At 37.4% G+C, this 22,933-nt stretch overlaps 1 protein-coding gene across 6 annotated transcripts in view; it reads right to left on the bottom strand.

Moving 5' to 3' along the window:
* Window positions 1-22,933, bottom strand: part of TBC1D32 (TBC1 domain family member 32) — an 85,296-nt gene that overhangs the window by 33,356 nt on the left and 29,007 nt on the right. For all 6 annotated transcript variants that reach the window (XR_009744505.1, XM_061460025.1, XM_061460028.1 and 3 more), the window contains exons 23-26: window positions 19,788-19,876; window positions 7,105-7,227; window positions 3,825-3,933; window positions 2,933-3,026 (exon numbers count right to left, since the gene is read on the bottom strand). Coding sequence is in view for 5 of the 6 variants with exons in the window: in XM_061460025.1 (XP_061316009.1) it covers window positions 2,933-3,026; window positions 3,825-3,933; window positions 7,105-7,227; window positions 19,788-19,876 (415 nt within the window). In the remaining variant the exon portion in view is untranslated. The remainder of the gene's footprint in view (window positions 1-2,932; window positions 3,027-3,824; window positions 3,934-7,104; window positions 7,228-19,787; window positions 19,877-22,933) is intronic.

The following is a 22,933-nucleotide window of genomic DNA, read 5'->3' as shown; positions in this document are numbered from 1 at the left end:
TGATGGACCTGTCCGCTTCTCATCACGATTTCTTAGAGTGGAGGACAACAGGCTCATACATGAATACAGAGACAAATATAAAAAAGAGGTCAAGTCAAATAAATGCAGATGATGAAGCCATTTAAGTGAAATTCTAAGAGATAACAGGAAAGCCAATATAGGTGGCTCTTTAACAGAGAAAGTTAAAAAAAATAAACTGACAGTAGTTTCAGGCAGATATAAAAAGAAAGAGAAAAAAAAAAAAACCACCAAAAACCCCACCAAACCCATGGCTGAAAAGAGATCAAATTTAAAAAAAAACAAAAAAAAAACAAAAAAAAAATCACCAAAACTGAAAACCAACCAACCAAAACAAAACAGAAAAAACAATTATGTGATGGACACATCCAATTTTCAAAGGAGAAAGAGAAGATAAGCTTCTCTTCAGGTGTCAGTGTCACCTAGGCAGTAGGAGAGGGGGTAACTAAGAAAGCAGAACAGACAGAATAAAACCTACCATTACAGCCTTTTCAGCCAAAGAAACTGTACATTCTTTATCTGTACTAAGGATCTAGTAGTCTTAACAATCCAAGTAATAGAAACACCCCAAGAAGAGGACAGGAATAATACCACACAGGTAACATAATGAAACACTGCAGCATGAAATCTGAACACAGACAGCTTCAGGGAATTGCAGAAACATTGCGCTAGCCTTCAACTCTTGGTGAGAGATAACAAAGCAGTCATGCATTCCCAGCCACACAATGCACAAGAGTTTGCATGACTGCAGAATTCTTGCCATTCAGAAAATTTCTCTGTGAATCCTGTCCATTTCCTTGAACTGAAGCAGAATTAAGGTTTAACAAGTATTTGTCCAAACTAATTTTAAAACCTTCAAGCAAGCTATATAACACACAACATGAACTCTGAATATTCACATCAAAGAGGTTGTCTTAAAACCTCCAATGATGATTTCACTATTTCAAAATGTATCCAATTAGATTTTTTTATTAATTTATAACAAATCTTCATTGCCAAGTAAGCAAACTATTCCGTTTTCTGCACAGACATAGAAAACCATCAACCTGCTTTCCTTATAACTGCTTTTAAAATACTGACACTTGCATGACCTCTGTTTTTTCAGCATCAGCCAGTTCCAATTATTTCAATCTATATTAGCATATCACATTTCAAAGTTGTGATATGTAGCTGTGCTCCAGAATCCCTCAAATGTATCAATTTCCCTTAGACTGCAAGGGCCCCTGTTAGAGGTACTCCACCCAAGGACTCGCCACCTTCAGCTGATAATTGCCATCTTCTGTTTTGTATAAATATAACTCGGAGGTCTTTCTCACAATCATAGTTTTAAGCTCTCTTGTAAAAGAGCATTCCTATCACTACCATACCATAGTGCTGAATACAGTTCAGATAATCCCCATCTTCTCCTCATGCACTTGATTTCTTTTTTTACTAAGCACTGGAAATATCAATTTATGAATTTCATTCTTTTCATTTTTGATCTATTTATTCTGATACTTTCTTTCAATATAACTAACATCCTGAAAACCAGTCTGGCAAAGCAAATATTCAGTTTGCTGGAAGAATCAATTTTTTTTTTTCTTTTAATAAGAACTGAAATAGAACATTTTCAATGTCATTTCCCCTTCTTTTCTCAAAGAGAAAACACAAAATACTTTGACTATGAAAATAAATGTTCTGTTCATTTTTAGTCTTTTACTTCAGTTACCTTTAATATCAAAAATACTATTTAAAATTAAAATACTTCAATACTTCATCAAACATTTGCAAACTTTGAAACTTCATTTTGCCCAACATACTGCTAGTCAAGAAGTTTTATCCAAGCTTTTCTAGGTGGCTGTCACCTACAAAAGTGACAACTATAATATCTATTCCATTATCCCACTGGTTAATGATGAGCAACAGAATTGCTCTGAACAAGAGAGCGGAGAGGTCCTGTAGGATACAATAAAACATGCTTGTTTCCAATCTAAGAGCATTACCTGCCTCCTTAAAGACACATTTAAAACAACTGGGCACTCATTTTATGGTGATTTTGTTGCTGTCCTATGAAAATTGCCTTGGGAAGCTTGGAATGGTATTACTAATGTTAAGATACAGAAAAGATCCCTCTTATAACTACATGTCCTTTCCTTATTAGACAAGGGAATCACCTTTTTTGTTTGGTTTTTTTTTTCTAGACATTCATAAACAGACTATTTTATATTATAATGTAGAATTTCTGTCATTTCTGAAAATCTGCATCTGCTAAGGAAATTCACAAATAATTTCTAATAAGTACATCTCAAGGATACAGTAAACATGAACAAATACAACAAATTATTTATTTCCTATAAACCATTCATCAGGTTCTTCTCCATTTTCTATGCAAATTAAAACCTTAAAATGGTTTCTCCGTATGAATTAAACTGCTTTGCCTAGGTAGCTCTTGAAAGGATTCTCCAGTCTGCTCACATGCCAAATTGATGTTCAATATGAAAACCAACTATCCTAAACACTGTCTATTTCACACACCACCAAGCTTTGTAAACACAGGGATCTGAATCATGAAAACAGTGTACAAAATAATTGTAGCTTAACCATACTGTCTTGCTTCAGTTACTGGAGAGATTATATAAATGTATCTCCTGAGTCACTCACCTAAGGTGAGCCAAAAGGTTAATCTTAAAGTCTGCATACGAATTAGATTACTAAACAGAGCTTTGCAGATTGACAGTTGGACAAAACCAGACGAGCAAATTCAAACTGACTTATTTAGCTACAAATACAGTGAACAATAACAAAAATCCTTAAATACTTACGAGATTATAATTTGGGGGATGGAGGGAGGTGTGGAGGAAGGATAAACAAATAGATACAAAATCAAACCAGACGCTTGTTTGACATCTGCACTGTTTGCATGCTTCATACGTACCATGTCTGAATTCATCTTTCCTAGGGATTTCTGCAAGATAGCACTTTGGCAAAGGAAGCGATGAAAACATTGGCCAAGGATATGAATTACTGCCCTAGAAACAAGACCAGAAAGAAATTAATTTAGGAGAAGAATTAATAGCATTTGCTTGATTAACACACAGGTGAAGTTCCCAGAATTACTGTCTATGCACAAAAATTATGCTTGATACAGTAATTTGCAATTACATTTTCTGTAAATAACAGGATAAAAAGAAAAAAAGAAAAAAAGTTAAAGGATATAAAAATCTAAGCATTTGAGCCAGGTTTTTTTTTTTGGGTGTATATCACGAAATTATAAACACACACAAAAACATCCCACAGAACTGCATTTCCAATTTTATACATTGATCTGTCTTTGCTGTGCTGACAGCACAGTAATTTGCATTTCATCTTTATAAGACTGACAGCCAGTGAGAAGCAGAACATTTAAAGGAGCTGCTTACAAAAACTATTGTTAGAACATTGATGAAAAGCTCCAGGTATTACATGCTGCAGAGGAAACCCAAACAAGGAAAAAATATCAAATAAAAGGAAGATAGAACAAACAGAAATATGAAAGTAAGTAAAAGATGAGTTGCATTCACTTATATAGTAGGAAAAGTAACAAGAAGCAATATATATATTACATCTGAACACAGTATGTCCTTCACATATGCACATTCCACCAGATAGTGGAAATAAAGTGGGGTTTTTTTCAGTGCATCGCTTCTTAAAAATTTTAGCGCTTTCTAAAGCTAAAGATGGACTGGTATTTCATAAATCATGTTCAACATGTTGATTATCAGCAAAAGTGTTCAATTAATGAAGGCAGGAGTTATGGAAAGAGACACTCTAAAACTTTAGTTTCTAACCTTATCTAGTACTCTCAAAGGCAAAATCCTTTCCCGTGGTCCTCCAATCAGATTCATCCTTACAAGAACATGATTTCTTTCCACTGATAGACAATCAATTATAAAATCTCTGGGGAAAAAACAAACAAAACCCCATAACCTCAAAAAATCAGAACAACTTTGATTTACCAACAGTTTAATTTGGAAAACTTCAATAAACAAGAATACCTTGAGACACATGCTGGAGTTAAAACGCAATCTGGAAAACACAAAGGCATAAAGAAGCAAACAAAACCAAAGTATTTTGAGACGCATGCAAGCATTATAGTAACTTTGTACTGACTGCTGATTGGAAACATCTGAGCAATTACTGTATGCAAAAGCATAGAAAACGTTACAAGCTTTATTATGCCCAGATGCTCAGTAATTAGGGCACAGCTAATGGCAATAAAATTTGCTCCTTATTTGGCCTATCAGCAAATGTCTGCTGTCACAAATAAGCAGTTACTGATAACTTGACATGCAGCCAACTTGTTATCTGAAGTCACTCTGTGGCCCAAGCTACGTAACTTTTTAAATGGAATAAAAATAGAATCATAGAATAGCTAGGGTTGGAAAAGACCTTAAGATCATCTAGTACCAACCCCCCTGCCATGGGCAGGGACACCTCACACTAAACCATAGCACCCAAGGCTTAGTCCAGCCTGGTCTTAAACACCACCAGGGATGGAGCATTCACAACCTCCCTGGGCAACCCATTCCAGTGCCTCACCACCCTAACAGGAAAGAATTTCCTCCTTATATCCAATCTAAACTTCCCCTGTTTAAGTTTTAACCCATTACCCCTTGTCATGTCACTACAGTCCCTAGTGAAGAGTCCCTCCCCAGCATCCCTATAGGCCCCCTTCAGATACTGGAAGGCTGCTATGAGGTCTCCACGCAGCCTTCTCTTCTCCAGGCTGAACAGCCCCAGCTTTCTCAGCCTGTCTTCATATGGGAGGTGCTCCAGTCCTCTGATCATCCTTGTGGCCCTCCTCTGGACTTGTTCCAACAGTTCCATGTCCTTTTTATGTTGAGGACACCAGAACTGCACACAATACTCCAGGTGAGGTCTCACAAGAGCAGAGTAGAGGGGCAGGATCACCTCCTTCGACCTGCTGGTCACGCTCCTTTTGATGTAGCCCAGGGTACGCTTGGCTTTCTGGGCTGCAAGCGCACACTGTTGGCTCATGTTCATTTTCTCATCGACCAGCACCCTCAAGTCCTTCTCCTCAGGGCTGCTCTGAATCTCTTCTCTGCCCACCCTGTAGCTGTGTCTAGGATTGCTCCCACCCAGGCGTAGGACCTTGCACTTGGCATGGTTAAATTTCATGAAGTTGGCATCAGCCCACCTCACAAGTGTGTCAAGGTCCCTCTGGATGGCATTCCTTCCCTTCAGGGTATCAACCGAACCACACAGCTTAGTGTCATAGGTAAACCTGCTGGGGGCGTGCACAATCCCACTGTCCATGTCAGCGACAAAGATGTTGAACAAGACTGGTCCCAACACTGATCCCTGAGGGATGCCACTCATTACTGGTCTCCAGCTGGACATTGAGCCATTGACCACAACTCTCTGTGTGCAGCCATCCAGCCAGTTCTTTATCCACCGAGTGGTCCATCCATCAAATTGATGTCGCTCCAATCTAGAGACAAGGATGTCATGTGGGACAGTGTCAAACGCTTTACACAAGTCCAGGTAGATGACATCAACTGCTCTACCCCTGTCCATCAGTTCTGTAGCCCCATCATAGAAGGCCACCAAACTGGTCAGGCAGGATTTCCCCTTAGTGAAGCCATGCTGGCTGTCACCAAGCACCTTGTTGATTTTCATGTGCCTTAGCATGCCATCCAGGAGAATCTGCTCCAAGATTTTGCCAGGCACAGAGGTGAGACTGACTGCTCTGTAGTTTCCTGGGTCATCCATTTTCCCCTTCTTGAAAATGGGGGGTTGTATTTCCCTTTTTCCAGTCATCGGGAACTTCACCTGACTGCCATGATTTCTCAAATATGATGGCCAGTGGCTTCACAACTTCATTTGCCAGCTCCTTCAGTACCCACGGATGGATCTCATCAGGACCCATGGACTTGTGCACGTTCAGATTTTTAAGACGGTCTCAAACCAGATCCTCTCCTACAGTGGGCGCAAGGTCTTCATTCTCACAGTCCTTGTGTCTGCCTTCCAAGACTTGGGTGGTGTGGTCAGAGCCTTTGCCAGTGAAGACCGAGGCAAAGAAGTCATTCAGAACCTCAGCCTTCTCCAAATCCTGTGTAGCCAGTTCTCCCGAGACCTTCTGGAGGGGGCCCACGTTGTCCCTACTCTTTTTTTTATTTGCTATGTACCTGTAAAATCCCTTCCTGTTATCTTTCACATCCCTAGCCAAGTCTAAATCTAACTGGGCCTTAGCTTTCCTAACCTGGTCCCTAGCTTCCCAGACAACATCCCTGTACTCTTCCCAGGTCACCTGTCCTTGCTTCCACTTTTTATAAGCCTCTTTTTTCATTTGAATTTTCAGCTTTTATACACCAAGTTTCTTACAATTTTTTACAAATAAGGAAATAAGCTTCATCCTCAAATGGTAAATAACTATCATCTCTATCTGCTGAGATCTCACCCATACTGTTTGGTTTAAACTCTGTACTGGTCCCAGGTAACAAACAGTAAGAGGAAGATTCTTAAACTCAGCATGCTGAGAGAAAGGACAACATGCCTGTGCCTAAATGACTGTCCATTTCTGTCCCAAAAATACAGTTTCCCTTTTGAAAAGATGCATTGTGCAATTTTATTTAGAAGTCAGCAATAGAAAGTCACAAAAGTTGGGGAGTTGACTAAGTTATACCTAAATAAAAAACACAAAATAAAAAAAAGTACTGATGGTGCCTTTAATTTATAAACATTTAAACAATACCCTAATTTTATATTATATACAAAACTTAAAGGGATACTAGTATTAGGAATATTTACATCCATAAATTTTGCACTTTGTTGTTTAAGAAATAAGATAAACACAAATAAAAATGAGAAAAATATTTGCTTTTTTATCCCTTACACTTTTAACATGGATGTGGGATTAAAACCAGTACTGTTGTATCTTGTCATAATGTAAGGTTGATGACAAACTTACATGTAAGTAAACTTACATATTATAAGCCAGCTTCAGTGAGAACACTTGTACGTTTAAAGCCACTAATGTATTCATGTATTTGTTCTCAGAAGGAAAGGTTTATAGTTAAAATAACATTTACATCAGTCACTTCTTACCCTGGTCCTTCTGAAGTTTCTGTGACATTTTCCTCCTGAGCTGTTAGTAAAACTTGTGACACTTTATACTGACTCTCCAAGAGTAAAAGGGTATTGAGCTCACAGCACAGCACATTTAACAACCTGCAGAAGGACACATGAAATGACAGCACGTAAGTCAGGAACCTAGTAATGCGGAGTAAGACAGAGGCAAACATGCTTATGAGATCTCAGAATGGAAAAAGAGACAAACAAAAAACCTGAGAGATACGAAACATTAAAAAATACCCAGCCAGAATTGGGTCAGGAAAACTCTTTTATATCCTTTTTAGCCACTAAAGAGGCACACCCTTAACCAAATAGCACAAGTTTCCCAACAGATTTTTTGTATGCACTGATCAACCAGGAAAAATATTCACTGGTGAGCCCAATCTGGTTTTGAGCTTAAATAACAGAATAACAGACTTAATAGCACATTCCATGTGAAATAAGAGGAAATTATGCAATAATAGGCTGATAAGGCAACTCAGAATCAGTTTTTCTAAATAAGGGGGAAGAGGGAGATAGAAATACATCTTTCCTTCAGAAAACAGGTCTTTAAACATTTCTGTATAATCACATTTAACACAGTTCAAAAGCAATGAAGGATTTAAAATGCAAATAAAACCCAAAACAACAAAGTCTACTGTTTTGGGGTTGGGGTTTTTTTGTTTTTTTTTTTGAGAGAAACACAAAACAATGGTAAGTGAAATTAATAATCATGAGCACGTGACAGCAGATTACATACAATTTTTATAACTTCAGGACAGTGAAGTACTCCAATATATTTCATGTAAATCTGATGTACAGCAATTCAAATCCTATCACTTTTTTTTTTCACTGATCTATTCACTCTAACTCAGCAACAGAAATTTCATTCAAGGCTTCCCATTCCTGGAAAATAATATGACTAAACATTCTTATTGCTAGTTTTACTTCCTGTTTTATCACAGTTATAAAACACCACATAAATTAGCCTGATCAGCATTATATTCTGCATTCACATAAGACTTAATATGAACTAGACAATACATAGCTTGAAATTTGAAATCTGTTAGTCAGCGCTTGTTCTCTTCCACGTAATTCCCAATATGCTTCTACTGACAACAGCAAAAAAAGCCTTTCTCCAGATATTTAACACCTGCAGATTCACACAGTTGTGGCCAGGGACTCAACAGTCAAGATGATAATACATGGGGGCTTGGGGCTTTTTTGTTTTGTTTTGTTTTATTGCTTTTCTTAAATATAATTTGATCTGTTCAGTTTCAGCCCTCTTCAGGCTTTATTTATTTTATGTTAACTATTTCCTGACATTGATTTGTATCAGTACTTTTCCAAATCACAAAAAAAGAAATTACAATTCCACTGGATATTTTTTTTTAATATATATAAGAAAAATCTACAAAAAGTGTACTGAAATCATTATGAAGATGGACCATTTCTTCTGTTAAGTATGATGACTTTAGATGGCACAGAACTTGTTTCCAGCAGCTAAAAACCCCTTGGGAAAAGATTTATGGCTGAGACTGCTTATATCATCTCACCTGGTACACAAGGCAGAGAAAGGAGAGGTGGGGGAATAAAAAAGAAACAAAGCATAAGCAAATAAAATTAGGTAGACAGGATAGTGGTAGAATAAATGACAAAATATATGAGATCTAGTATTAGGAGCTTCTACTGAAGCATTCAAATGAAACTTAGATCTACATGGAAAGATCTATTTTAAAATGTCATCACTAAACTGCAGGTATTTGGTTGAAGGCAATGCTCTATTGCTTTATCTTCCAAAGTCATAAATGTATAGACTAAAGTTTGAAACTTAAAAAAAAACAAACAACCCCCCCACATTTTACACTGTGTATATTTGTGATCATGTTTGAATATAGCTATGAAATTTTGCTTTTTTGTTTAATTGCATTGGGAACATAACAACTGATCAGACCATTCAGCTCAATATCCCATCTATAAGGAGTATAGGCATATAAAAAAGTATATAACCTTGACAGATACAATAAAAATGAAAGCATATATTTTCTGAGATATATTTTAAATTTGTTTTTTTTTTTAATGCAGAGGATAGAATTTCCAACTTAAATGTTTCTGAAAATTGGAAGATAGGTTTTGATGCAAGGTCTTGTACCTGGAAAGGATGCATGTGTTTCTACCTGGTCAGCCTCACGCAACAGACAGGCTGGGGGACTGACCGGGTAGAGAGCAGCTCTTCAGACAAGGATCCTGGTGCTCAACAGGTTGAACGTTAGACAGCAACGTGCCCTTGAAGACCGAAAGCATCCTAGACTGTGTAAGGAAGAGTGCTGCCAGAACATTATGCGAGGGAGGTGACTCTTCCCCTCTATTAATACTAGTAAGTTCATACCTGGGGTGCTGGGTCCAGTTCTGGACTCCCCAGTAAAAGCATGAGATGGAGTGGGTCCAGCAAAAGGCCACAAAGATGATGAAGGGCTTGGGCTGTTTGACACAGGGAAGGAGGCTGAGAGAGCTCAGCTTGGAGAAGAGAAGGCCCAGGAGAGAGCTTGTCAATGTGTATAAATACCTCACAGTAGGGTTTGAAGATGGAGCCAGACACTTCTCACTGATACCCAGTGAAAGAACAAGAGGCAGTGGGCACAAATTGAAACACACGAAATTCCACTTTAATATACTGTCATGGTAGTGTAATAGTGGACCAAGTTGCCCAGATATGCTGCAAGATCACCAACCTTGGAGATATTCTAAACTGGACATAGCCCTGAATAATGCTCAAACCCACTTTGCATAGTCCAACTGCTCTGCTCAATCTTCAATCTCTCTATCAATCCTGAATCTACAATTCCATGAAAACCACTAACAAGATATACTATATTACCAGAAACAAATTGCAATACAGAAAAAATAACTTTAAATATATTTAAAAGAAATTTTAAAGAAATTCAGAAAAGTCAAAATATGCATCATAGTTGTGAAAATACAGTATTAATAAGTAATTTTGTTTCCTAATTCTCCATTTACTGTCCTGTGTCATCCCTGAATTTCTTGACCAGTCCTCCATGGACTCTCCCCCCTTGAATTGTAATTCCACACCTAATACTTCAATGTAGAACTCTCTAGTCTGAAAGAAGGCATTCTAACTAGTACTTGTGTACCTACATAAACTGGTATCTCCTTGGGTTTTGGTAGGTGGAATCATTACGAATTCTTTAATTATGGCAGAACACTGAAGGCAATGCTCATAGTGGTCCTGAAAAACATCAGCTCTTGTGGATACAGAGTACCCTGAGTTACACCTCCAATGCCTGGGGCACTGGAAGCTACTACCTCAGGGCAATCATGTCTCTCCCAGTAAGAAAACTCAGGGACTGATGTATTCCTTACAATGTTTTCCACATGAAAAGATTTTCAAAGGAGTACCTACAGCTACACAATGTACTTACAAACCACATGCAATATGATTACTAAGATAAAAGTTTCCCTAGCTAAACAAAAATGCTTTTCATGAGCATCACTTGCCAGCCTAGAGGACGCAGAATTGAAGCAGATTTTAAATTGCACAAGTGAAGCATTTTAATATCCCTCAGCGAAGAAAAAATAAAAAAACATCAAGTGACACAATCCTATGACAGAATCTATTGTTTCTATTTTATTAATTATAAATTGTTTTAAATTAATACATCTAACAAACTTCCATTAACATCTAGACTAACAAAAAAAATAACTCTATACGGAAGCGTGCCAACTTAATCCTGCGTCCAATCCCCACCACTACTAATGAAGACTCTTGTCACCTCTGGATCATTAAACAAGGTTCAAGGATTTACAGGACACATGCGCTATCCAGTGGTCACTACTACAGAAGTCTTTTCCCTCACACATCCAGCATGCATACTTCGAAGAGGTTTGTTTCCGAATAAATGTATATCACTTACTAAACAGAAAACATGCTTAAAATAATAGAAAATAGCTCACTGATTAATTATTAACTCAATTCTCCTTATTTAATTGAAAAAAAATTGGTAGAAAGTAACTGGAGGACTACATAGCCTTTCAGGCCTCCAACATAAGAGAACTCGAATCTGGCAGATTCAGAGGAAGAAAGAAATACTGTTACAGGCTCAATATCTCCCTTCTTTTACCATACTCCTTCCTCCGAGAAGAGGAACTCCATGAATATGGCTTTCTTCCATACACAAACACATAAGGATGTTGAATGCTCCAGGATGTGGCATGAATACATCCAGCCAACAGCACCACAAATCTTGTTGCAAGAGTAAATGTACCAGCCAATCATTAGAATGTTAGTGAGCAAAGAGATCCATCAGTGACACCAGACAACAATGCTCATGGCCTGTGACAGGTATTTGTAATAAAGATACATGAAAAGCAAGATGTATGGAATTGTTTCTGGCTTCGCAGTGAAGATGGGAAAGAATACAAGAAACTATTAAAAAAAATGCCAGGTTTTCTAAAGGGGAAACTAAATTTGTTTAAAACCAGTTTTAAATAAAAAGTCCTGCTTCAATTTTTAATGAACGACACTCTGAAGAATTTTATAGGAAATCTTCTGTTATTCATGATGCTTTTTAATACAGAGAAAGAGGGGACAAATCTGAACAGCAGATTGACCTGAAGAATAAAGATCAGGATTCAAATCTTCTACCTTAAGAAAACAAGGTAATTAATGCTCCTTCCACTGTGTTGCAATCATTAAAATCACACCTTTTCTTAATTAACAATACACATAATGTAAGTACAATTAAACGAGCAAATTATTTTATATGCTGAATCTACCTCATTAAAATGCAATTATATGGAAAACAGTGTGTTTAAATTGCAGATAAAAAAACAATGGAAAAGAATGCAAGAGTGTTTATTATCTGCATTTCCTAAACCCACAAATTTATCTCTTGCCCATCACGTTTGTTCACCTTCCAGCTCCTGTAGGTTTTAATTCATTCATCTGTATTTCACTGGAGTTCACTAGATGAAATTTTCATTAATACATACTGTTTTGAGGCAAATTTCAAGATGCTGATTGATTTTGATGCCAGTACTATATAAGGCATTTAAATTCTCTCTCCTAAATTTTTCTCCTAGTAGCTCTGTAGGCTGACAAAATGCATTTTTATCATCTCCTGCACCCATTCAAGCAAGAAAATGAGTATTATGAGAAAAAACATTCACAATGATATCTTATATGACAAAAAAGTGACTTAATGTCAAAATATTTGTTATACAAATCTGAAAATTACAAGCCAATACTTTTTTTCTATCTGCAGAGGGCTCTGCAGCTCTACAATCCTGGGGCTGATATTGATGAACATGTCATTTAAACTAATATTGACAATATTCTATAATTCCACAGAAACATAAATGTATTTATATGATTCACACAGAGCATTATAATCATAAATATTTCTTTTTCAGCCTTACCTTACCCAGGCTTAAAATAAATCTGTTTTTCATTGCAGATCAACTTGTGACTCTATAAAATAGGTAATCTTCAGATATCTCTAATGCCAAGCAAGCACACTGTGTCTTTAAAATTAAACAGTCCAATTTATGTATCTGAAGGAAAAAGATTTAATCTCAGTTTCCCAGGTATTTTCCTCAGAAAGCCAAACTCTTGAACACAGTGCTGTCTTTGGTGCTTGATGCTCATTAGCAAGAGGTGTTTCAGTGAACAAGTGAACAATGATTGGTCTAATTCAGAATGTACATACAAAAGGCCTTTCGACCTCATGATATTTACAAGTTTTACTGACTTACAGCCCCAAAAAATTATATCAATAGTGGCATATGTACATAGTATAGCCAAAGCAATAAATAGGGGGAATTTTTGCAAAGCTGCCTTAAGACCAGCTCTGATCCCTTTCTACTGCCTGTAGTCTGTGTCTGTTCCCAGAAGTGTTTCTCCTTCTGTTTTTTACGCAAGACAACACTGACGGAGTATCTTTGGATTTATTTTGGAACACTGATACTTATTAGGGATTGAGGGTTGGTTATTAAAGGTAAAAATTTAGTACTTTGCTCCATTTGAATCCAGCTAACAGCACAGTGTCACTAACATTCACAGAAAACTCAAGTTTCTGAATTGAGAGAACAGCAATATGTAAATACCTGAATAACGCTTTATACAGAGACTTTGAAAATATATATTATGCATACGTTTATATTTAAATACTAGATAAGTTGCCTTGATAGAATTTACCACTCTGAAAAAGTATATTATTCCTTTGTTACTATAAAAGAAGAACATTCAAAGAGCTTTGCCTTGAAAGGGTGGTGGTTAAGATCTCTAATGTTACACCTTTACAAGAATTTTCTCTCATATTCAATAACTTCTAAATAAGATCAATGTGTACACTTTTGCAAAAATAAAGTTGATCATTAAGAGAATTTTCCATGTTAAAATTTATTACTGTAATTACTGCTTTGAATTTCCTTTCTCTACGATTTGTTCTCCGAAAGCAATTTAACTTCAGAATCTTGTAGAAGAAAGAGACTATTGAGAATTTTTGCATCAGTTCCTACACATCCATATTTCTCAGCCACAAAGGAGTGGCTGAAACAGCCTTCAGTGTTCTTTTATCAACCAATACTGGCTGCTCGAGAGACTTCCTGATTCTAAATAAGTACAAATCCGCACTGAAATTGAAAGTTGAACTGACAGCTTGAAAAATCTTTCAATACACAAAGTAGGAACTATCTATAGACTTTTACTTTTCTATTCTTATCTCCACCTTCTTTCCTGAAGTTTTTCTTTAATAATTATCAATATTATTTAAAAAAAAAAACATTTAAAAGGACCTTCAAGAGAGTAAATCTCATCCTAGAAGCATGCAATAACTGCAATTAAAGGAATATCAGACATGTTTCTGTGAAACTACTGAAGAAGAATCCTAGGCCGAGATAGTTCCAAACTAAAAACTGGGGAAAAAAAAAAAAAAGATTTGCACTAGGCTATAGCTTGCTGTGGAACAAAGTATTTTACCTTGATCACACAGAACCTAGTCTGTATGAACACACTCTTTATATTCTTTATAGAATATATTCTATACAGAGCATTCTTTATAGGCAGAGATATTGATTATGCAAATCTACATCTAGCTTCCTTATGTTTCCCCTTTGATTTCTACCGCATGCACGCGACTTTTCAGAGTGGGCAAGCTTGAACAGGAAAGTTGACCTCAGAGCCTGTGCAAGACTGCCGGGCTACATCAAAAGGAGTGTGTCCAGGAGGTTGAGGAAGGTTATTATGCCCCTCTACTCTGCTCTCAAGAGACCCCACCTGGAGTAGCGCATTCAGCCCTGAAGCCTCCAACACAAGAGGAACATGGAACTACTCGAGCAATTCCAGAGGAGGGCCACAATGATCAGAGGGCTGAAGCATCTCTCCTGTGAAGACAGGCTGAGAGAGTTGGGCTTGTTGAGCCTGGAGAAGACTCAGGGGAGACCTCAGAGCAGCTTCCAGTGCCTAAATGAAGCCTACAAAAGAGCTGGAGAGGGACTTTTTATGAAGGCATGTAGTGACAGCACAAGGGGTAATAGCCTTAAGCTGAATTAGCACAGATTTAGATTAGATATTAGGAAAAAAATCTTCACTGTGAGGGTAGTAAGACACTGGAACAGGTTGCCCAGAGAAGCTGTGGCTGCCCCGTCCATTCCTAGCAGTGTTCATGGCAAGGCTGGGTGGGGATTTGAGCGATCTGGTCTAGTGTGAGGCATCCTTGCCCACAGCAGGGGGGTTCGAACTAGATGATTGTTAGGGTCCCTTCCAACACAAGCCATTCTACAATTCTATGACCAAAAAATGCAATATTAACATTAAAAGCATAATAGATACGCTTGTGTGTTCTGGATTAAACAGACTCTGCAAATACCTATATACTTTAAAGCTTAAATGCAGTCACACAGCTAGTAACCAAAATAATTTTAAGTCACTGAAGCACAGTATATACATGAACAAAAATGTAGCTCTAAATTGCAGAGTTGCTCAACATTCAAGTAAGCAACTTTGTAAACCTTTTGAACAATAAAAGTGGGTTACAGGAACTCAGAGTATAACCTGTAAGTTAAGGGGAACTGAATTTCAGCACTCAGCTCTGGGTGAGCCACGTATACAAAGAACAAAATATATAGCTGTGCAGATCTGTGAATGATTAAAAGAATGTGGGTTTGGCTGTATAGTTGGTATTAAGTCTAGCAGAAAGAAATGTTTCTAGACAAATGTTTCACAAAACTGTTCACTTTTTCAATAATGTGGTTACCATAAACATTTAAATATTTTATTTCTACATAACAGCAAAGAGGTTTGCTCTTTCTAATTAACTTTCTAAATTTTCAGATCTGTTAAGCATTTGATATTACTGGATCTAACTGCTGCTGAAATTGGTATTCTGATGGAATTTGGTCAAGGAGCAAACCAACTACACAAGGCAAGGTTCACTTTATAGAACACAGTTGTCTGCAATCAGGAGCGCTCACAGAAATGTTCATGGAACTTGTTTTCAAAAGGTATTTAAAATAAACTGTAATACCTCTCATATTCAGATAATATAGCCTAGGGTTTCTTTTAAGCCTTAACACTAAAAAACAATATAGCAAGCATGATGAATTCCAGAATCATCCAGAATTCTGGTATCATTTTAACAGGGAACTTTGAATAACTGTAAGAATAAAAATTCTCACTGTGCAGGCAGGAGAATTAGTCATAATAAAAGGCTTGCATGTGCCAATTCTCTATTATGTGGGAAAAACATCTTTACAGCAAGCCCCAAATGCTCCTGAGAAGCCATTTAATCAGTATGTAAACACACTCTTACGTTGTTTGTGGTATAAAGAGGCTGATATTAAAATCACTAGAATTTTATCTTCCTTTCTTTTACAGCAAAGGTAAAGAAAGCTGGGGGGCAGGAAACATGGCTTTTTAAGAGTTAAAATTAAAAAATAAAAGAAAAAGTATCACTGAGATTTGAAAAATCCCTGCAGAAGACAAAAGCTTCCACTGAAAATATTTAACTGTTTCAAAAATCTTTCCTTTGCCTGATTACTACTTAATTATTACAATATCTACCACTTTTATGAGTAGGTTTCTGCACTGAAAATACTAAAACTTTTCTTGAAATCTGGGAGTTTGCTGGACTTTCACCTGGTTTTTGACTTTGTCAGTGCGCAGCAGTAAATACCATTACCACAGTGAACTCTAAAGCTCATCTTCTTATCCATGTAACAGTGTTTTTTTTACATGATTACAGATGAGTTTGTTACATTGCTCATATGCGTACTTACAAATGGTTCTGTTGCTTCACAGGGTGTAGGTCTCCTTAAAAAAATATTGCAAGCATTCACCACAACTTCAACACATGTTCCATGTATTTGTGTATCATCAGCCTCAGTCTTACAGCATGGGAGTCAACAGCATATACAATCAGATTGAATAATTCAATTGCCTATACCTTATAAGTGTTCCTAGCATCATTGTGGGATAAATCTGTTCTTTTACCTTACAAAGATAGAATACAATCTAAAGTAAACTATAATTTTAAAACCATAAAACATCTCACTTTCCCTTATTCTAATTCAATCAATGGGAGTTCTGTCAAGCTTTTTATGAAGTCAGTATAATCCTTAATGAAAAATAGTATCTTATTTTTCAAATCTCATCTTGGGACTTCTCATTCCTACCCAACTAGTGATTTCCTCCAAAGCAGCATTTAAAACTTCTGATTTATATGATAAAATCATGTATGTTTCAATTCCAAATTCTGCCACTGTTCATCTCCTCCATGCTTATCCTTATCAGCAAATTATACTGTATATTATGATTATTCATACAGAGTTATGAAATAATTTTACTGTGATATCAAAGTAAAAATACAGCTGCAGAATGCTAACGTCACAGTACTTAATCAATTGGGTTATATCTTGTCGAGCAAGGTTATGAAATTTTTCCATACTATGAAGTATCACAGTATCACAGTATCACAGTATGTTAGAGATTGGAAGGGACCTCGAAAGATCATCTAGTCCAATCCCCCTGCCAGAGCAGGAACACCTAGATAATGTTACACAGGAATGCGTCCAGGCGGGTTTTGAATGTCTCCAGGGAAGGAGACTCCACAACCTCCCTGGGCAGCCTGTTCCAGTGTTCCATCACCCTCACTGAGAAGAAGTTTCTTCTCAAGTTTAAGTGGAACCTCTTGTGTTCCAGTTTGTACCCATTACCCCTTGTCCTATCATTGTTTGCCACTGAGTAGAGCCTGGCTCCGTCCTCGTGACACTCCCCCTTTATATATTTATAGACACTGATAAGGTCACCCCTCAGTCTCCTCTTCTCCAAACTATAGAGACCCAGCTCCCTCAGTCTTTCCTCATAAGGGAGATGCTCCACTCCCTTAATCATCTTTGTTGCCCTGCGCTGGACTCTCTCCAGCAGCTCCCTGTCCTTCTTGAACTGAGGGGCCCAGAACTGGACACAATACTCCAGATGCGGTCTCACCAGGGCAGAGTAGAGGGGAAGGAGGACCTCTCTCGACCTACTAACCACCCCCCTTCTAATACACCCCAGGATGCCATTGGCCTTCTTAGCCACAAGGGCACAGTGTTGGCTCATGGTCATCCTGTTGTCCACTAGGACCCCCAGGTCCCTCTCCCCTACACTGCTTTCTAGCAGGTCGTTCCCCAACCTATACTGGAACCTGGGGTTGTTCCTGCCCAGATGCAGGACTCTACACTTTCCCTTGTTATATTTCAAGTTACTCCCTGCTCAACTCTCCAGCCTATCCAGGTCTCGCTGGATGGCAGCATAGCCTTCTGGCGTGTCAGCCACTCCTCCCAGCTTAGTGTCATCAGCAAACTTGCTGATAGTACACTCAATTCCCTCATCTAAATCATTGATGAATATATTAAATAATACCGGTCCCAGTACTGACCCTTGAGGCACTCCACTAGTTACAGGCCTCCAACTAGACTCAGCCCCATAGACTACAACTCTCTGGCTTCTCTCCTTCAGCCAGTTCGCAGTCCACCTCACTACCTGATCATCCAGTCCACACTTCCTCATTTTAGCCGTGAGGATGCTGTGGGAGACTGTGTCAAATGCTTTGCTGAGGTCAAGGTAGACCACATCCACCGCTCTGCCATCATCCATCCACTGTGTTATTTCCTCATAAAAGGCTAAGAGATTGGTCAAACATGATTTCCCCCTGGTGAAGCCATGTTGACTGCCCCTCATAACCTTCTTATCCTTGATATGCCTTAAGATGGTACCAAGGATAAGGTGTTCCATCACTTTCCCAGGGATGGAGGTGAGGCTGACCGGTCTGTAGTTACCCAGGTCCTCCTTCTTGCCCTTTTTGAAGGCTGGAGTGACATTTGCTTTCCTCCAGTCCTCAGGCACCTCTCCCGTTTCCCAAGACTTGGTAAAGATGATGGAGAGTGGTCTAGCAATGACTTCCGCCAGTTCCCTCAGCACCCGCGGGTGCATCCCATCTGGACCCATGGATTTATGGATGTCCAGATTGCTCAACTGGTCTCTAACCCATTCCTCATCGACTAAGGCAAACCGCTCCATCGACCTGACTTCATCTAAGGTCTCAGGGGTACAGGGCTCTTCAGGACTGCCCGCAGCAGAGTAGACAGAGACAAAGAAGGCATTCAGTAACTCTGCCATCTCTTTATCTTCTGTCACCAGGGCACCCATCCCGTTCATCAGTGGGCCTACATTGCCTCTGGTGTTAGTTTTGTCTGCCATGTATTTAAAAAAGCTCTTTTTGCTGTCCTTGACCTTTCTTGCCAGGTTTAATTCTAAGGATGCCTTAGTCATCCTAGCTGCCTTCCTACATCCTCTAGCAGCAGCCTTATATTCCTCCCAAGTGGCCAGCCCCTCCTTCCATGACCTGTAAACTCTCCTCTTCCACTTGAGCATACCCAGCAATTCCCTATTTAGCCACGCAGGTCTCTTGGCCCTCTTCCTTGACTTCCTACGTGTCGGGATGCTCCGATCTTGAGCATCAAGTACAATCCAGCAGATCTACTTCAGTTGCATAAAATATGTTAATAACAAAAATGTGAATTCAAGGATTTATATACTCAAATTTGGAAAGAATTAGAAACCAATTTCTATGTTAAAATATTATAAAGCACTTAATATTACAAAACATAAGCATGACATAACAGTGTGAGCGTAAGTGTTCCTTTATGCTCTAGAAATAGTTGGGATTAAATGGTACTTTCCTTCTCAAAATAGTTTTTGATAAATTGGGGATAATTAAATTAATACTTTAAAAAATAATTTTAAGTACAGGGAAACTAGATAAACCAAATTCCAATATAAGCATGGTAAAAAATATTTTAGTACTGTGGAAGGTTTTTTAGTTTTTGAGCTACGATGGCTGTGCTGCATGTTCTTTATAATCAACTAGGTGAAATAACATGCAATTTCTGTTACTGCATATCATATTACAATATATCCATTTAGGGGTAATAAGATTAGACTCATCACCATTTCCATTTCGTAGGCCATTTTTCATTTAATCTTCTTATTTTAAAAAAAGAGGGAATTTCACCTTCATGCATAATAGAAACCAAACATTGTTATCAGAAGCAAAACATCCAAGCATGTTGTATCCTAGTTAATGTGACCAAAGAACAAAAACTGAGTGTCTTACCTCAGCCCAAAAATATGTGATTGCTCATAACTGAATAAGGAATGAATTTTAGCTTCCGAGTTCAAAATTATAAGCCTGTCAATGATATCCTGCCAAAAGATGACAAATATTAAAAACTTGATTTATGATTTCATATTTTATGCATGTAACAGTTTTATAGGGATGTTTTCTATAAAATGAAACCTACTATTGAACACACAGTGGAATTATTTCTGTCCACCATAAATGTCAATGACAAAAAAGAAACCATACAGAAGGTTAGTGGGCATAAAAGATCCTAGCATATCAAATATACTAGTTCTCATTTACTATTAATCCACAACAAAAATGTTAAACTGTTTTTCCTATGTTTGAAATGTGCATACATCTGTTTTCTTGAAAAGAACAGTAAATCCTTTAGTATAATACCCTTTCTAACACTAGTTAATGCTACATGCTTCAAAACACAGCTATTTATTCTCAGTGTAGCAAGGCCTGGCTTGGATGTTGAGGCTTACATCTTATCCTACACCATCTCATGTAATAGACAATGATCTGTGGCTGCTTCCCACTTTTTCCACAAATCCAACCTAATTATCTTCCACTTTGGTTCACTGCATATTGAAACTGCTTCTGAAGAAATAATTTCATTAAGAGACTAAGAAATGCATAAACACATTCACTGATGTTATCATCTCAGACACAGACTACTATGTTACGGTCAGAAGAAACAAGCTACGCAGTCCTTGTGGGTTTTAGATAATCTGGATTAAATCCAAACTTCAATTTTCTCTGCATATAAGAAGTACAGTTTCAGAGACTTCTGAGAGAGTAGTTATTTAACTAGTTAGATCAATGAGTCATATCAATATGATACGAGAGAAAAGTAAGGATCCGTGGTTTCATGAAACCAACTACAGCTCTGTTTTTTTAACAGAGAGAAAAGTAAACTCTACAAGTAAAACTTCCAGGAAGAGAAAAAAAAATAATCTAGTACTTGTCAAAGTACTTGTCTTCAAAAAATGCATTCTTATTTAGAATACAGTGAAACCATATCTTCCTATTAGATTTTCTGGGTGGCAGCTGTGAACACTGCACTTCTTCCACAAAGTATGTTCACAATAAAATTCACAATAAAACAATTCAACTCACACCTCAGGGCTGTTGATAAAATTGGTAATAAAAGTAATTGATTTGTTTGGGGCTTTTTAAGTATTTGAACATACAAAAAGTTAAATGCCAAGGGCTATTTCCCTGGTGACAACCTCCTCCTCTCATCTATATATCAAAGCTTGGAGCTTGCAAAAGATATGAGACTACTGAGAAAGCAGACCAAGCTCTGATCTGGGAAATAAGGAAAGAAGAAAACAAACAGGATCCAACACAAGGCCCAGTAAGAAAAATGTGCAGATAGATCTCCACTGCCCAACCGCACAGCACAGCTTAAAAATTACAGGTAGGGTGTCATCTACTTTGACTACCTAAGAAACACCATCTAAAAATAAGATTCTCTATATTCATGGGGGAAGGCAAAGAGGGGGAAATTTCACCCACTTTGTCATGCCTTTCAAAGCTACAGATCTGCAGGGTATCTTTCAAACTAGATTCCTGTGTACTGTAGAACCTCTCAAAGGAAGAGTGATGGAAGGTAGAGGGATTTATCTGCTGATATCTGATTTATCTGCTCCATTTTCTAAAATATGGCAAGCAGAGCTAAAAAAAAAAAAAAACCAAACAAATAAAACCCCACCCACCAAAAAAAAAAAAAGAAAAAAATCAACAAAAACCAAAAAACCCCAAACAAACCAAAACCAAAACAATGACAACAAATCCCCCCCTAAAGACCCAAGGCAGTATATATTTAGAAAAAAATTCCTAAGGGCACAGCTGAAAATAGGAAAAGCTCAACTGATGATCTGTTCTTGTCAATGATGCAAGTAATGCAAGTAATTAGCCAAAAATATAAAGGAGGAAGAAAGGTTTAAATCCTGTGTATTTAAGAAATAAAGGGCATACAAAGATGACGAAGGTCTGTGCGCTATCAATAAAGTTCAGCATGAATATTAAAAGTCAGATCCTGTGGTAATGTGACATGATTCACAAACATAGAAAAATTAAGCACGCAGACCAATTAAATCTAACCAAATCTTCTAGTGCCACTGAAACTGCCTTTACTTTGCTTTTTAACCATAGTTGCATCCTGTCAGATCTTTTATCTTTAGCTTTTTACAATCATTGCCCAAAAATACAGTTATAGGATATCTATACGTCTGCTTAACCCCAGAAGTTTACTGAGTATTTAGACTTAGCCATGAGATACTAAATTAACATCAGAGGAACTATTTCCCTTCTGTTACATTACATAATCTTGGATGACCAGTTTAGGGTTACAAAACCCACTGCTGCACAGAAGTTAGTGAGACAACTCCCACCCAAAACACCTATAACTGTTCTCAGAACTTTTAACTGTACCATACGTAACTGTATCAGTATTGCTATTTCTAGAAACTGACAGAATTCCATCAAAATATTGAAGTGCCACCTCAAAAGCCAAAACAACATAAGCTTTCAACAGTCACAAAAATTGTTACTTAAAATCTACCCCGATCTGAAAGCTCTCAAATATGTTTCACTTTCAACATAGATCTATATCCCTTCCCCCAGTGCCTCAGAAAACTTGATGACTGAAGAGAACTATCCACTGGCAGACACTAACATTGAATGAATTGGAAAAATAGAATTTATCATACAATTTCCTCCTGAAATCACAAAATAGTATTACATAAAAGAACTACAAAATCCCAAACATACACTATCATGGTATACTCTGTCTAAACAACTTCAACTAACATAAATCGAGATCTTGTGCTAAACAAACACTTAAACACAGCTGCAATTCAAAGTGCTAGCTTATTAGGAAAAAAACAAACATGATTTTAACTGCCACTCAAGGTCACAGATTATATTTAGGATTTCAAAATGAAAATTTAGGTTAACATGAAGTGGTATGTGCATATACTGCCCTCATGCTGTATATAATATAAAATGCAGAAAATGTCAATATCTTTCGGTGATAAGAAAAAGCATATTCTATTATTACAGTAACATTTTCTCAGGAAAAATATCTTTAGATAAGTATTTTTCTCTCAAAATAAAAATTGTACTTA

The sequence above is a fragment of the Pezoporus flaviventris genome, unplaced genomic scaffold (assembly GCF_033815535.1).
Source record: "Pezoporus flaviventris isolate CSIRO_AGI_PZ_B2104156 unplaced genomic scaffold, CSIRO_AGI_Pfla_v1 ptg000031l, whole genome shotgun sequence".
NCBI lineage: Eukaryota > Metazoa > Chordata > Aves > Psittaciformes > Psittacidae > Pezoporus > Pezoporus flaviventris.
This window is presented reverse-complemented; position numbering and strand designations above follow the sequence as displayed.